Genomic DNA, 16,782 nt, shown 5'->3' with positions numbered 1-16,782 from the left:
TTGTCTGCCGGTATCTTAACGAGCACGCTTTTTGATGCACCTAAATTATTTACTGCATTGTTGTCAAATTGCTTCCTCATGTACCACCTTTGTCAGTCCATACACAGTTCATAAGTTTAAAGACCACACTGACAACAGAATAGATTTAATAAACTTTACTGAAGTATTAATAATAATTATTTTCATCATCATTTCTTGACTCTCTGTCAATGCCTCTTTGCCTGTTGCTGTATTTGTCTTGACACTTATGGATTTAGTTCATTGGTCAGTTCCAATCTTCTTGGGTGCAATTTGGAGAATATGTTACATATTTCCAAATTGTAACGTAATTTCCGTTTAACGTAACGTAACGTACGTTTCCCAAGTAAAGAGCAACTCGCATGGTGTATTTAATCTATTTTGACCTATTTAAGGAAACTTTAAGACTGAAAAGTTTTAACAAGCTAACCTAAATAGAAAAGGAAATGAATTTGTATATAATTGTAATAGTAATGAAATGACCTCCCTGGGACGTAACAGTTACGTTGCCAGTAAGTTATGAAATTACCAAAATAGTACGTAACTGGACCGTACTTGGTGATCTCGCGACGTTAGGAGTCCGTAATGGCGACGTAGTGATTTGGTACTGCAATGGTCATGAAATTACCTCCCTAGGACGTAACAGTTACGTTGCCAGCTGGTAAGTCATGAAATTACCAAAAATGACCAATAAATTATGTAACTAGTACGTCGTGTGTTAGTTGGGTAGGCATCTTAAATCAATGAATATACTAATCATTCCAGATAATTTACCTCAAGCAGTCCGCTTTGAAGTTCTCAGCGCACCGAAGGAGAGAAGCATTTCCATTGACTCCAGTCTGCCGGTATTGGCCAATCACAAAAGTCGATATTGCACAGTGAATATCACTGAATATCCTACTACGTTTTATTATTATAATTACGCTACGTTTATATGGATATTATATTGTAGACTAATGAGTGGATAAAATATAGAAATCCTTTTAATTAAATATATATAACCCCTCCCTACATCATTCAGAGGCGATGCTTCACCGTTGCTTTGAAAAGTGTATTGCGAGAACTCTCTCTGAACTGCGCGTGCGGCATGTCACTTTCTCTCTTTATTCTGCAGTCTGAAGCTATTGTTTAGTTTATTTCAGAGTTCAGAGCATCAGAAGTGAATTTAAATACATAATACCAGAGTCCAGGGTCCTTAAGAATATGGACCTCACACCAAGTTTTTCAAGGTGTTAGCTACAGTTAACACAGGGACACATATAGAAGGGTTAGCACATACTGTACACTGTAGAGCAGGGGTATTCAATTAAAATTCAAAGAGGTCCAGTTACTAAAATTTCCTCCAAGCAAAGGTCCGAATCTTATATTGTCACTTAAAATAGTGCACCCTCATGTTAATAAAATCAATAACGCACATACATTTCTATATAATTTATTGTTAAATTTCAAGTGTTTTCAAAGTCTGAACTTGTATGGCACTTGAATGGAAAACAATACTGTAGTTGACTTTACTACATGTCAAGTAACAGACAACAGACACTGAATTTCTTCTGAATAAAATAAATAAAAAGTGCAAACACAGCTTTGAGCAGCCTGAACTTAGGGCCTATATTTCAAGTATCTATATTCATTCATTCATTCATTCATTCATTCATTCATTCATCTTCTACCGCTTATCCGAACTACCTCGGGTCACGGGGAGCCTGTGCCTATCTCAGGCGTCATCGGGCATCAAGGCAGGATACACCCTGGACGGAGTGCCAACCCATCGCAGGGGTATCTATATTTAATCTCCTTTATCCCCTCATATATATCCTGTCCTCTTGTGTGTGTCTCAAGTGGCGTTGATCCTAGCATGTCCTCACACATCTCTTTCCTCTTTGTGAGGAAATCTCACATACACCAAAAGCTGGGCATTATCCGTTACATCTGTGGACTCATCAATGACTAAGGATATGCATACTGTGTTCTGAACAGCTTCATCAAGCTGTGCCAGTACATCATCTGCTAATAGTTTAGAGTTTCTAGTTGTTGTAGCTGACAATGGGATTTTCTTGATTTTTTTTCACACGTCGTCTTTTTGTTTAACGTCAAGTACAGTTTCTGCAGCCGCATTTAAGCACTCCTTCACAACTGTCACATCGCTGAATGCTTTCTTGTGTTGCGCCAAAATCCACGCAATCATTAACGAACACTTATTTGCACGTTGCTGGCCTGTAAATGCATGCGTGATGACAAGAGTAGACCTGTCATACTGTGCTTTCAATTCGATAATTTTACTTGCCCTCACTGCGGATTTCTGCGGGTACATTTCCTCAAACGACCCGTGTTTGGTCTCATATGCCCCTTTTCCACCAAAAAGAACCGGGTGCTGGTTCAGAGCTAGCACTGGTGCTGGTTCAAATTTGGTTCCACTGGTGAACCTTCTAAGAACCGGTTTGCCTTTCCACCGGCTAAAGAGCCATCACACAGAGCCGAGTCTGACGTCACTGTATACGTGTCACGTGTCCCAGCAACGTTCTTAAGTCTAGACCAGCAACGTTTTTGGTGCTACTTAAGAACCACTTTTCCTGGTTCAGAGCCGGTGCTTTGGCTGTCGAAAAAGAAAGAACTGGTTCTAAATTAGGCTCTGGCTCCGAACCAGCACTCGAACTGCCTCGGTGGAAAAGGGGCAATAGTGACGCTTAACGTTGCCACTTTTTATTAACGCCACCTTTTCACAGCATATGAGACACAAAGATTTAGAACTGGTTGCAGGCAGAATGAACATGTATTGGTCAGTCCATTCATCTTTAAAAGTCCGGTTTTCACCATCTACTTTTCTCATTTTTTAGCAAGCCATTTTCTCTCATCTCCTCTCTCTCTTTCTTACACTCGTTATTCTCTGTTGCTGAAAGGTAAACAATCGATCTCTTCTTCTTCTTGGTTTTTAATAGCGGCTGGCAACCAGCGTAATTAGGTGCATTACTGCCACCTTCTGCTCTGGAGTATGGAACAGAAACAACCGATTTGATTGGCTTGGCTTTTGATGACGCTCCTGTCATAATAACTAGATTAACTCCACAGGAACGAAAGATTTATCTTTTTATTAATATCAAAGAGCTTATATAATCTTAGGATATTAGATTATAATAAGGAGATGCTTAATATGATAATATTAGAATTTTAACGGGTCCGGGCAGAACCGTCACTCGGTCCGCCATTTGGTCCGCCATTTGCGATAAAAATGAAATTTGAAATAGGCTTAAAGTGAATAAAGATTTTACTAAAGTAAATATGAAGTCTAGAGAGGACTAGACTAGAACAGGAAGTGGGTCCAGTGAGTCTGCATCAGCAGTGAAGGTGAAAGTGAAAGCATTTCATCTTCATGTGTGTGAGTTCTTCTAAAGCAGCAGATAAAGAAGTGAGTAAAGAGCTGTTAAATAATATATTTAAATATAATATGATATTGGGTTTGATTACCTACATGACATAGAAAGAGAGAGATGATGATACTGAATCTCTCTCTCTCTCTCTCTCTCTCTCTCTCCTTTTAGTCTGAACCTACTGTACAGGAAGATAAAGATGGCAACTGAGAACGGTACACAAAGGCTTTAAAGACTGTCATTTCTGAACATAAAACAGTAGTAAAATTTATATAATATATATTTATTTATATTAAATATATTGTTTTATATTGTTTAATGTTTTGGTATATCACCATTCAGTCAGAAGATTTTATCAGTCATCATAATCCAGTTAACTGTCATAAACTCACTGGGTTTCTGTTTCACAGAGCAGCATTTTAAATTTATTCTAACATTCAGTGTTTTCCTTTTTTTTTAAACTGATGCATTTGCACCATCTACAAACCTAATAAATGTGTTTTCTTCATGATGTCATCTTAATATCATGTTTCTCTTTGATGTTTTAAACAGGACATTCATCATTGGTAAGTTTATACTACAAATTTGCTCAAATCTTTTCATTGATGGTAACCATAGATACCATACATAGATTATTTGCTTATCAGATTAAAGTTTATTACAGAGCACAGAAAGTTTACTAGAATGTCATTAAAAATAAGTTTTTATATTTCAGTTGAGTTCTGGGAAGTCTGAAGAATCAGGTGAGAATTAGAGACTAAAAGAGAAAACTCTCTGTAGAGGTCTATAAATCTACAGTGTTGTTTTCTATTGTATATAAATATAAAATTTCTCTCTTTAGTCTAAATAGATTTTGATGTTTTCTTTCTGTACATAAACTCCAATGGACAATATTACAGAATAGTACTGAAAGTGACACTATTTTATATTCTGCTGTTTTTTACTAATGATGTTTTTCCCTTCTCTTCTTTTGTTCTGCACATTATTACAGAGGTAAGTAAATAAAATGACTATTTTACTCTTTTGGATGGTAATTTACTTCAAATGATATTAGATGCTATTTAATTCTTTATGTTTAATATTAGTTTTTTTTTTTTTTTTTGCCCCAATCATTTTCTGGAGTATTATAAAGTAAATGCTTCCTGTCAAGTGAACTTCCTGTCAGCCATTTTGGATTTTCAGTAAAGCTGTTTTTTTTTCTTCTTCTAATTTTTTGTCTAATATCCCAAAGTGTTTTATTCATTGAATATTATTTCTTTTGTCTCTCAAATGCAGATTGATATCTAGATTAAAAAAAAAGTTTTGATGAAAATATTTCAATAACAGAACAGCTAAACACAACTGAAAACACAATCCACAAATCAATATAACTGGTAAAAGTAAATAAATAAATAAATAAATAAATAAATAAATAAACAAAATCCAAGGTGGGGTGAAGCATATTAGGGCTTATTTCTGTTCATGTGATTTCCTTTTTGTTCACAAGTCCAGATGAATTTGATTGATGACATAAGCCACTTATTCTGATTTTCTAGTTTTAGACAAACTTTATTATAATCTAACTATATTCTTAGATGAAGAAACACTGTTACAGCCTGTTATAGACTTTATTTAATTGAGATTATCTTGAACAGTGTGAAAACCACAGGGTGTGTAATTTGTTCCCACAGGGTGCATCTGCATTATGGACTGAAAAGTCATGTGAGTATAAGAAAATCCCAAATATTCAGTGAGAACAGACACTACATTGATCATTGAGTTGTTTTTGGCCAAAAAAGTGATCATGTGCAATTTTCTCTGCTGGCAAAGTTGAACAAAACGTCTGCGAAAATCATGTTTGATTCAATGCTCAATTATATTAGCCTGAATTTTGGCACAACATTATTCTTTTACTCCTACTCTGTCAGCCAAAATCCTCTTCAACTTTTCCTCTTTATATAAACATTTATATATAACGTTCCTATTTGGAAGCTTCTTGGATGAGCGTTTTAATAAACATCTTGGATCGTGTACCAGTGAACATTATTAAAATGTAGTAATTTCCAAAAACTGTAGTTTTTATAGTATATGAAAATAATTTTAGTATAAATATAATCGATCTTTAATACATAATAAAAATAAATAAATGTTTTTCCTGTTTGTTCACAGATTTAAAGTTTAAGCTGATTTTCTCTGGAAAAACACTGAATTCCCACGAGGACTTCATAACTCATCTTAAACAAGAAGTTCACCTGAAGGAGGTGAATACAGAGGATGAGTGTGATTTTATTCTGGTTTTCTGCCCGATTGTGTCACGAGCTGGAACTGACATTGAAGCAGCAATGAAAAGTCTACACAATGTTTCAGGTACTTACAAAACATTCTCTAAAATAATGCATTATGTTTGCTGAATTACTTTTGCATATAGTGAATAAGTGGTATGGATGTTTTTACAGACACCAAACCTGTAGTCCTGGTGGTGCTCCATCACACATTTGATCCAGAGTGTGTTGTTCCAGACAGCATCAAATGTGTAAACAGAAAGAATATGATCACAGTCGACTGTCTGTTCTATGAAGATAAAGGATTACTGCAGTGTCTGAAGAATAATGAATCACTGGACAAAACTTCACAGTATCTGGTATTTTTATTTAATTTAAGCTTAGTATAAAAAAATACTGGGTAGATGAATAAACCTACATTTCTGGAGTTACATAAGATTTTAATAAAAAAAAAAGAAAAAAAAAGAATAAATAAATAAATAAATAAATAAATAAATAAATAAATCAATCAATAAATAAATAAATAAATAAATAAATAAATAAATATAATAATAATAATAATAATAATAATGTGTTGTTTCCTTACACACACAAAGAGCACTTTATTAATCTGTCAGCAGAGCTGCTCTAAAGTGTGTATAATTTACCCGACCTATGTAATTATTTGTAAATGAACATCTTCTGCTTTTTAACAGAAAGAATATATAAACTGTGAAAACATGAAAAGGCAAAAGGAAGGTGAAAGGTCAGGTGAGTGTGACAGATTATTTTTTGTTTGTTTCTTAAGATAGTAATGTAAAAAAAAATCAATAATCAATCAATGTCTGTGCGTGTGTGTGTGTGTGTGTGTTTTGCATAGGACCCAGAAACAGTGCAAGAAGCATTAAAAAGGAAGTTACAGGAATTGAAGGTACAAATATGAAACCAGATCAAACAACTAATGTGTCAGAGGAAAGCGAAAATTCTCAACCTGAGAGAAATAAACAACTGAACCCAGAAGACATCAACACTGACAATGTGGAGGACATGGAGCAAAGAAATGAGAGTCAGGAAAAAATAATGAGACAGAATTTAAAGAGAAATAAAGAACCTCTGACAGAAAATACACAAACACTTCAGAAGAAGGACAAGACATTGGAAGAGAAGGAGAAACAGCTCAGTGAAGTAAGAGAATTGAGAAAATCAAATATGGCGTTAGAAAAGAATCAGACACAATTGAAGGACAAAGAGAGACAACTGGAGAGTGTGGTGAAAGAACTGGGACAGGAGCTGCAGAACAAAGAGAGACAACTACAGGACATGATGATCGTATTGGAGCAACAGAAATCTGAGATAACAGAAAAAAACCAACAGCTTGAAGAGAAAGACAGACTTCTGGCTGAAACTAGACAAAAACTGGAGATGAAGGATGAGAAGGGCACACACGTTTTTCAGGTAAAAAATTAACTGAAAAAAAAAACAGAAGTTAAAAGAGAAATAGTCACAGCTAAAAAATATATAGTGTTTCGGATTATCTGTTAAAAAAACGATTGATTTTTATGGTCATTGTGCATGAACTTGTGCAGAATGTAGCATTGTTAGGTTTAGTAAGAATTTTGCTTCTCTACTTTAGTCGAAAATAATCGGATTTGAATGACTTTCTTGACGTCTTTTTCTCATGCTATTATTTCTTTCTGGTCTCCTTCACAGCTAAAGAAAAAAGGTACGACTGTCTTTTTTTTTTTTTTTGCACTGAAACGCAGTAAAGAGATAAAATGTATGTTGATCTGGATTTGACAAATGTTGTATTTATTTGCCATTTTATCATAAAGGCCAATATTAGAATGAGACTTTCTTCCTAAACCAATATTCTAAGTCACTGTCAAATTTAGATTAAAGGTATATTTTCCAGAATTTTGTTAACAACATTTAAAAGTACCTAATATTCTAATTTTAATTATCTATTAAATTACATTTTGCATGTTCTACGATGGGGGGCATGGTGGCTTAGTGGTTAGCACGTTCGCCTCACACCTCCAGGGTCGGGGGTTCGATTCCCGCCTCCGCCTTGTGTGTGTGGAGTTTGCATGTTCTCCCCGTGCCTCGGGGGTTTCCTCCGGGTACTCCGGTTTCCTCCCCCGGTCCAAAGACATGCATGGTGGGTTGATTGGCATCTCTGGAAAATTGTCCGTAGTGTGTGATTGCGTGAGTGAATGAGAGTGTGTGTGTGTGCCCTGCGATGGGTTGGCACTCAGTCCAGGGTGTATCCTGCCTTGATGCCCGATGACGCCTGAGATAGGCACAGGCTCCCCGTGACCTGAGGTAGTTCGGATAAGCGGTAGAAAATGAATGAATGAATGTTCTACTATGTTTCAGGATGATGTAGTTTGTCTATCTATGATTGATTGTAAATCAGGCTACTACTGATCATGTTCTTTACCATATTTCCTCAACACTTCCTGAAATTGTTCACCACACTACAGGTACACTCAGCTTAACTATTCCAGCTTAAAGCTGTAAGCACAAACGCACCATGTTGCTGTACTTAACTATAACATGGTGATTGAGAACAAAAGCTCCTTCTCTTTTTTGTAAGGCTAATAATGAAACCCTATTGTTATCACTTATGTTTAAGAGTTTTTACATTTTTCTCCTAATAAGTGTCATTTTAACTAAAATACATTTTAGAACCAGAGTCAAAGAACAGAGTACAAATATACACATACATTCAGTATGTGTTGCTTTATTTAATCTATTGTTTTGTGCTTCTCTAAAATAGTTAAATGCTATGAAGTCATTCCTCCAATGGTACAAGCACCTTGTGAACAGTTCACAAAAGAACTTAAAAAAATAAGAAAATCTATGAAGATGTCTACAGAGGAGGAGTGTAAAGCAATTCTATATTATGTCCCCATTGTTTCACGAGCTGGAACTGATATCGAGGCTGCACTGCAAAAACTTAACAGCTTTGGAGGTTTGTCATAATCATTTTTGATGATGTGTCTAAATTATGATATATATATATATATATATATATATAAAAAAGAGGAGAAAGTCTTTACTCATTTCTTTAAAAAAATGTTTACAGACAAATACATCGCACTAGTGGTGCTCCATCACACATTTGATCGAGAGCTCATTACACCAGACAGCAGCAGAACTGTGACCAGAGAAAAAACTTTCATCGTTGACTGTCTGTTCAGTGAGGACGAGGGACTGTTCTCGTGCCCCAAGAATGATGAAGCAATAAAAAAGGTTGCAGATTGGCTTAAGATTGTGGTATGTATCCTGAAGTACAGTGGGTTTTCTGTCTGTTTGCCCTGCGTTAATGTAAAGACATTAGAACCTAAGAAACAACAGCAGAAGTTAGAGAATAAAATATTTTAAAATTTTAAAAATAAAAGTTTAAAAATATTTTATTACGATTTCATTATGCTAAAATGTTCATATTTCTATTAAAACTGTGTTCTTTGATCCAATCAAGAAGACTTGTATATAGTTTATTACTGAGTTTTATATAAATATTATACTCTGCGGACAGTAAGAGACTGTTTATTGTTCAGTGAGCTTATCAATAATCCTTAGAGAGCCCCTAAGTGTACTATGCTTTATATGCCTCATATTAACATGCATCATATTCTACTCCACAGAAACACGAAAAACAGGAGCCTAAAAAAGTAAGTCATACAACCTTAAAAAATAAAATAAAATAAAATAATAATAATAATAATAATTATATAATGTTGCTGTCACATAAATACATCCTTGCCTAACCCCAAACCCAAATATACCTCACCTAACATATTCAGCACATTCTTAATTCATTCAGTTAATTAATTTGCATATTTGCAAGTTAGGTACATAAATAATAACTCTCTTAAGCAAAACAAAGTAGTTACTTTAAATATGTTTATTAATGCAACAGTAGCTATTTTATTCAACTTGTCTAGTATCTCACCAAGTTGCTGATGAATATAACTATTATAAGGTGCAAGCCAATATCCAAATTAATTAGTAAGTGTGACTCTACAAACCCCATAGATTCTTGGCAATAGTGTTAGTGGGAGGACTAACTATAGTGTGGACATGACATTGACATATTGAGACAAATTAAGAGAGCCTCATGTATAGGGTTGGGTATCAAAAGGAATTTTCCGGTTCCGATTCCGGTTCCAGTTCTGCCTTACGATTCCCGGTTCTGATTCCGATTCCATAATAAAAGAAATGTGCAAAAATAATGCACAATACTTAAACAATTCCATTTGTGTTTATTAATCACTCTTTAAATATTTTAAACAGAGCATTTCAATTCATATCAATTTAAATAAATCCAACATCAAATTTCAACTTCAAATTCAGAATTACAACTTAGCAAAACAGTTAGCAATTTTTCTGAAGAAAAATTAACGTCTGCTTTGGCTTATTGTATCTCCAGCTGTGGAGAAAACCCTCTCAGAGGGACTTAAGTAAAGTTGGCTCCATATTCACAGATTCGAATTTCCCGAGTCAATAGCTCCTGACCTAAACACTCTTATTACACAAATAACGGCTCTTTTTTATAGTAATGTAGAGAGGCAGCTACAAGCCAAGCTTCCTCAATATCAGCTTTCCTCTGCGTTGGACAAAATACATAAGTCTCTATGTGTGAACACCTAAGAGACAGATTCCAAGGGACCGTCAGCAAAAGTGCAAAACCCGAAAAGCGAAAACAAAAAACAGTCAATAACTTTACTGTAATACACTGTACTGTCACCAAACTCAGATCACACATCACTGATGTCCTGAGTGTTGTACTACAACACTTATTTGGGATAAATGTGTTTTTGTTTATTTTTTATGATTTTTCATAATATTAAAAAATCAATAGCTTTACTGTAATACACTGTACTGTCACCAAATTCAGATCGCACATCACTGATGTCCTGATAGATGTACTACAACATTTATTTTTGGAAAATGTTTTTTTTTTTTTTTTTTTTTTTTTTATGATGGGGTAGATTTGCTTCCTTGTCGTAGCTTTGGAAATTAATCCACACTTTAGACTTTTTTTAGACATGTTTAACACAAAGACATGTTTTACCTCAGCACAGCAGCGCGAGTGACTGATTTCTGTGGTAAGCTGCGTTAATTTGGTTGCGTGACTGTAAAACAATTAATATTCATGAGGTAAGACATGGCTATTTAAAGTGACCCCTCACATCGCTTTGCCCGGCATCTCATCGGAACCGCGTTTGGAACCGAAACTAAAAAATTCGCGCGGTTCCGGTTCCTGTTAAAAAACAGAAGCGGTTCTGAATAAGAACCGGTTCTCGGTTCCCAACCCTACTCATGTACCACCAACAATCCACATGTATTGATCTTGTACTGCTGTAAAATGACAGCTTTTTAACAGAAGAATTTTCTATCACAGAAGATTCTTATACATTATTGATTCTGTAGTAACACTTAATGAACAAATGCTTCTATGCCTGGTGATTAAAGCATAAAAAACAAGCTGTTATTTAACAAAGAAAAACATATAATTATTTTTATGCCGATATTTATTGTGTATTAGTTTTCTTCAGTAGAATGTCGTCAGGGCCTTGTACTAAAAAAAGAGTTGAGGAGCAATTGCTAGATTGTTTTCAAGATGTTTTTTCTGTGTTTCTTGTTTTTTTTTTAGAAAAAAAAGAAAGAAAAACGAAGCGATAACAACCGGACAGAAGAAAAACGAGCTAAAGGAAGGGTGGCTCTTACAATAGAATAGTACATATTGAATTACTTAAATAACAGGGCTTTATGGGTGCTTATACTTTTCCTAAAACTGACTGCTCAAAAGATTTATTTGGCTTTTTAAAATATTTTTTAATTAATATACAAATGGTTTTGCTACACCAGAAAAAACAGTATTGAATAAGTACTAATACATGTGTATTAAATGCTAATAGAATAAACTGTGTTTCATTTCTGATTAACAAAATGGATAAAAGCTGAAATGAAAAGAAATCTTTACTTACATTTTTTTATATTTCAGTAAAAGGTTTGCTATTTCCCTCTGATTGCACATTGTAGAGATTCATTAGCATGCTGTCTAAATATTATATAACAGATATATGTGTTTATGCAGCATAGGTCACAGGTCACATAATGGACAAAGCTGCAACTAGTAGATGAAGTTACCGACTTGGTATAAACTCTATTCTGTATTATCTCTACTTATAGTATATATTAAAAATGATCTTTATATATCTGTATGTATATATATTGTATTTTATCCATAGATAATTATATTTGTACCTGCCCTCACCCATCAAACCTGTTGACCTAGAAGGTGTGATCCCTCTGGGAGCAGTAAGCATTTGGTAATAAAGAGTTTGCACAGGTTTTTTTCTTTCAGTGTACTAAAATACCAATTCATTTGAACAAAATATAATTTCATGGAATTTTAAACAGCTTATTGACAATATAATGCCTCTTAAAAATACAACAGAATTTATGTGTATATGTATTTGATCAACTTGGGATAAAAACTGCAATAATTTGGTATTTTGTTTTATACCAAATTGTTATATGTCTTAATAACAGGAAACAACTTTTTCTTTTTAACTAGTAGGGCATGACGTTAATGTTCCTTTCTTTTCCACACAAAACTGTATGTAATCCCATTTGAGGTTCACTTTGGTTCATGTATAAACAATGATCCTTACTCTGTATTTCTGGTCAGACCTGCTGTCAGATCAGCTCATGGTGTGACTGGGTGTGGAATAACAAAGTGAAAGCACTGCAGTGTTCCTGGTTGTGTTTGTGTTCACAACAGATTTGGGGAAAAAACTGAAATCCTACAGTCACTGCACTGTTAGAGCAGAATACTGACTTTACTTAGTTCATCCAAAATGGGGCAGAATTTACACATCTATGAGGAAGAGCATCTACCATAGAAGAAAAACGTTTACCTCAAAGCAATGATGCAGGGAACTGCATGAACTAATTAACTAATTAAATATCTATATAAAGAAAGAAACAAGCACATAAAGAAAGAAAGATATAAGTTTAGATATAAGTTATATAAGTTATAAAGATATAAGTATAACTACTATTTATATACATGGTTACAGTGTCACTTTCACTCTTTATTCTGCAGTCTGAAGCTATTGTTTAGCAGGGCTCTCAAGTTTTGAAGACAGGCAAGCGTGACACCTACATACACTGTGAATAAAGATTTTACTAAAGTAAATATGAAATCTAGAGAGGAAGACCAGGGTGGAACCAGCGAGTCTGCGTCAGCAGTGAAGGTGAAAGTGAAAGCATTTCATCTTCATGTGTGCGAGTTCTTCTAAAGCAGCAGATAAAGAAGTGAGTAAAGAGCTGTTAAATAATATATTTAAATATAATATGATATTGGGTTTGATTGCCTACATGACATAGAAAGAGAAAGGTGATGACACTGAATCTCTCTCTCTCTCTCTCTCTCTCTCTCTCTCTCTCTCTCTCTCTCTCTCTCGCCTTTTAGTCTGAAGCTACAGAAAGATAAAGATGGCAACTGAGAAAGGTATACAAAGGCTTTAATGACTGTCATTTCTGAACATAAAACAGTAGTAAAATTTTTATATTAAATATTTTGTTTTATATTGTTTCATGTTTTGGGATATGACCATTCAGTCAGAAGATTTTATCAGTCATCACAAACCATGAGTTAACTGTTAACAGAGTCTGATAAAGTTTCTGTTTCGTTTTCACAAAGCAGTATTTTAAATTTTTTCTAACATTCAGTGTTTTCATTTTTAAAAACTGATGTGTTTACACCATCTACAAACTTAACAAAGGTGTTTTCTTCATGATGTCATCTTAATATCATGTTTCTCTCTGATGTTTTAAACAGGACTTTTCTCATTGGTAGGTTTATACTAAAAATTTGCTCAAATCTTTTCATTGATGGTAATCATAGGTACCATACATAGATTATTTGATTATCAGATTAAATTTTAATAGAGCACAGAAAATGTACTAGAATGTTATTAAAAATATTTTTTTATATTTCAGTTGAGGTCTGAGAAGTCTGGGACTTCTGGGAAGTCTGAAGAATCAGGTGAGAATTAGAGACTAAAAGAGAAAACTCTCTGTAGAGGTCTATAAATCTACAGTGTTGTTTTTTGATAGTAAATAAATATAAAATTTCTCTCTTTAGTCTAAATAGATTTTAATGTTTTCTTTCTGTACATAAACTCCAATGGACAATATTACAGAATAGTACTGAAAGTGACACTATTTTATATTCTGCTGTTGTTTACTAATGATGTTTTTCCTTTCTCTTCTTTTGTTCTGCACATTATTACAGGGGTAAGTAAATAAAATGACTATTTTACTCTTTTGGATGGTAATTTACTTCAAATGATATTAGACACTATTTAATTCTTTATGTTTTAACTATTTAATTGAAGTTCTTTTGTTTCCCAATAATTTTCTGGAGTATTATACAGTAAATGCTTCCTGTCAGAAATTTTGCAATTTTCAGAAAAGCTTTATTTTTCTTCTTATAATCCTTCTGATTTTTTTGTCTAATATCCCAAAGTGTATTATTAATTAATTATTATTTCTTTTGTCTTTCAAATGCAGATTGAATCCTAGATAAAAAAAAAAGTTTTGATGAAAATATTTCAATAACAGCACAGCAAACACAACTGAAAACACAATCCACAAATCAATATAACTGGTAAAAGTAAAAAAGTAAATAAATAAATAAACAAAATCCAAGGTGGTGTAAAGCATATAAAGGCAATCAGGATTTACACAGTAATAAATATCATCAAGGCACTGCAATGAATATTAATGTCCTTTTGTAGTGGAAAAGCATGAACTATCCCAGAATAAGAGAGTGCGACCTCTGCTGATGGGAAGAGGAAACATCCACTTATTCACAGAGCTATTATTACACTGAGGGATTATTTCTGTTCATGTGATTTCCTTTTTGTTCACAAGTCCAGATGAATTTGATTGATGACATAAGCCACTTATTCTGATTTTCTAGTTTTAGACAAACTTTATTATAATCTAACTATATTCTTAGATGAAGAAACACTGTTACAGCCTGTTATAGACTTTATTTAATTGAGATTATCTTGAACAGTGTGAAAACCACAGGGTGTGTAATTTGTTCCCACAGGGTTCATCTGCATTATGGACTAAGTCAAGTAAGTATAAGAAAATCCCAAATATTCAGTGAGAACAAACACTACATTGATCCTTTGAACTGTTTTTGGGACAAAAAAGTGATCATGTGCAATTTTCTTTACTGGCAAAGTTTATGTTTAATTAAATTAGCCTGAATTTTATTTGCATATGTTGTTAGCACAACATCTTTCTTTTACTCCTACTCTGTCAGCCAAAATCCTCTGCAACTTTTCCTTTTTATATGAATATTTTATGTATATTTATATGAATCTATATTTATATATTTATATGCATCTGCATTAAGGACTGAAAAGTCATGTGAGTATAAGAAAATCCCAAATATTCAGTGAGAACAGACACTACATTTTCCTTTTATAAAGATCATACTTAGGACTCTTAAAAAGTGATCATGTGCAGGTTTCTTTGCTGACAAAGTTGAACAAAACATCTGCAAAAATCATGTTTGATACAATGCTCAATTATATTAGCCTGAATGTTAGCACAACATCTTTCTTTTACTCCTACTCTGTCAGCCAAAATCCTCTTCAACTTTTCCTTTTTATATAAACAATTATATATAACGTTCCTATTTGGAAGCTTCTTGGGTGAGAATTTTAATAAACATCTTGGATCGTGGACCAGTGAACATTATTAAAATGTAGGAATTAAAACTGTATATCTGTATATATAAAAATAATTGTAGGTTAAATATAATCTATCTTTAATAAATATATATATTTTTTAAAATGTTTTTCCTGTTTATTCACAGATTTAAAGTTTAAGCTGATTTTATCTGGAAATACACTGAATTCCCACAAGCACTTTATAACTCGTCTTAAACAACGAGTTCACCTGAAGGAGGTGAATACAGAGGATGAGTGTGATTTCATCCTGGGTTTCTGCCCGATTGTGTCACGAGCTGGAACTGACATTGAAGCAGCAATGAAACGTCTACATGATATTTCAGGTAGTTAGAAAATATTTTCTAAAATAATGCATTATTTATGCTAAATACTTTTGCATATAGTGAATAAGTTGTACTGATTTTTTTACAGACACCAAACCTGTAGTCCTGGTGGTGCTCCATCACACATTTGATCCAGAGTGTGTTGTTCCAGACAGCAGCAGATATGTAAACAGAAAGAATATGATCACAGTCGACTGTCTGTTCTATGAAGATACAGGATTACTGCAGTGTCTGAAGAATAATGAATCACTGGACAAAACTTCACAATATCTGGTATTTTTATTTAATTTAAGCAAATATTATGGAAGAGGTTTATTCATTCTTAGTCAAAAATAAAAGCATATATGACACATTATTGTATAAATCTATAGCACATACAAGTGCTTACTAACAATTAGTTCTTAATTACTTGATACAAAACTACTGAGTGGATCAATAAACCTACATTTCTGTCTTATATTACATAGATAATTGCATAACATTTTAATAACATTAAACATCATCATCATCATCATCATCATCATCATCATCATCATCATCATCATCACAAAGATCACTTTATTAAACTGTCAGTTGCTCTAAAGTGTGTATAATTCAGTGGACCTGACTAGACTAAACGAAGTAACATTTAACCCACATTTCTGCTTTTTTAACAGGAGAAAGAACTACATGTAAAACTGAAAAAGCAAGAGCAAGGTGAGTGAGACAGATTTTGTTTCTCACAGCCAGCTGTAAATAGTAATGTAAAAAATAAAAGCAATGAATCAACCAACCAATCATTTAACAAAATCAATCACTGTGTGTGTGTGTGTGTGTGTGCACATGTGTTTGTATGTTTGTTATATAGAACTGAGAAAGAAAACAAGAGTCAGTGAAGAGAAAGATAGAAATGAAGAGGAAAAACTGAAAAAACAACAGAAAACTGACTTAATGGAAAAAAACAGAGACCTTTTGGAGCAGTTGGAAGACAAAAACACACAACTGGTGAGTGTGGTAAAAGAACTAGAAACCAGTACAAATAAACTCATAGAAAGAGATAAACAAC

The 16,782-nt window shown here is 33.6% G+C and overlaps 1 protein-coding gene across 2 annotated transcripts in view; it reads left to right on the top strand.

The window, feature by feature from the left end:
- The first annotated feature begins 2,875 nt into the window (after nucleotides 1-2,875).
- Nucleotides 2,876-16,782, top strand: part of LOC132841168 (restin homolog) — a 66,475-nt gene continuing 52,568 nt past the window's right edge. Inside the window, exons 1-14 of one of the 2 annotated variants that reach the window (XM_060863406.1) lie at nucleotides 2,883-3,421; nucleotides 3,555-3,598; nucleotides 3,936-3,949; nucleotides 4,099-4,126; nucleotides 5,052-5,084; nucleotides 5,532-5,729; nucleotides 5,819-6,003; nucleotides 6,340-6,394; nucleotides 6,504-7,078; nucleotides 7,334-7,346; nucleotides 8,403-8,597; nucleotides 8,712-8,902; nucleotides 9,274-9,300; nucleotides 11,286-11,985. In XM_060863406.1, the coding sequence (XP_060719389.1) occupies nucleotides 3,583-3,598; nucleotides 3,936-3,949; nucleotides 4,099-4,126; nucleotides 5,052-5,084; nucleotides 5,532-5,729; nucleotides 5,819-6,003; nucleotides 6,340-6,394; nucleotides 6,504-7,078; nucleotides 7,334-7,346; nucleotides 8,403-8,597; nucleotides 8,712-8,902; nucleotides 9,274-9,300; nucleotides 11,286-11,369 (1,614 nt within the window). In that variant the 5' untranslated portion in view covers nucleotides 2,883-3,421; nucleotides 3,555-3,582 and the 3' untranslated portion in view covers nucleotides 11,370-11,985. Of the gene's footprint in view, nucleotides 3,422-3,554; nucleotides 3,599-3,935; nucleotides 3,950-4,098; nucleotides 4,127-5,051; nucleotides 5,085-5,531; nucleotides 5,730-5,818; nucleotides 6,004-6,339; nucleotides 6,395-6,503; nucleotides 7,079-7,333; nucleotides 7,347-8,402; nucleotides 8,598-8,711; nucleotides 8,903-9,273; nucleotides 9,301-11,285; nucleotides 11,986-16,782 lie in introns of those variants that run through there. The other variant, XM_060863405.1, reaches the window with a different exon arrangement.

This window comes from Tachysurus vachellii, chromosome 26 (assembly GCF_030014155.1).
Source record: "Tachysurus vachellii isolate PV-2020 chromosome 26, HZAU_Pvac_v1, whole genome shotgun sequence".
NCBI classification, from domain to species: domain Eukaryota; kingdom Metazoa; phylum Chordata; class Actinopteri; order Siluriformes; family Bagridae; genus Tachysurus; species Tachysurus vachellii.
This window is presented reverse-complemented; position numbering and strand designations above follow the sequence as displayed.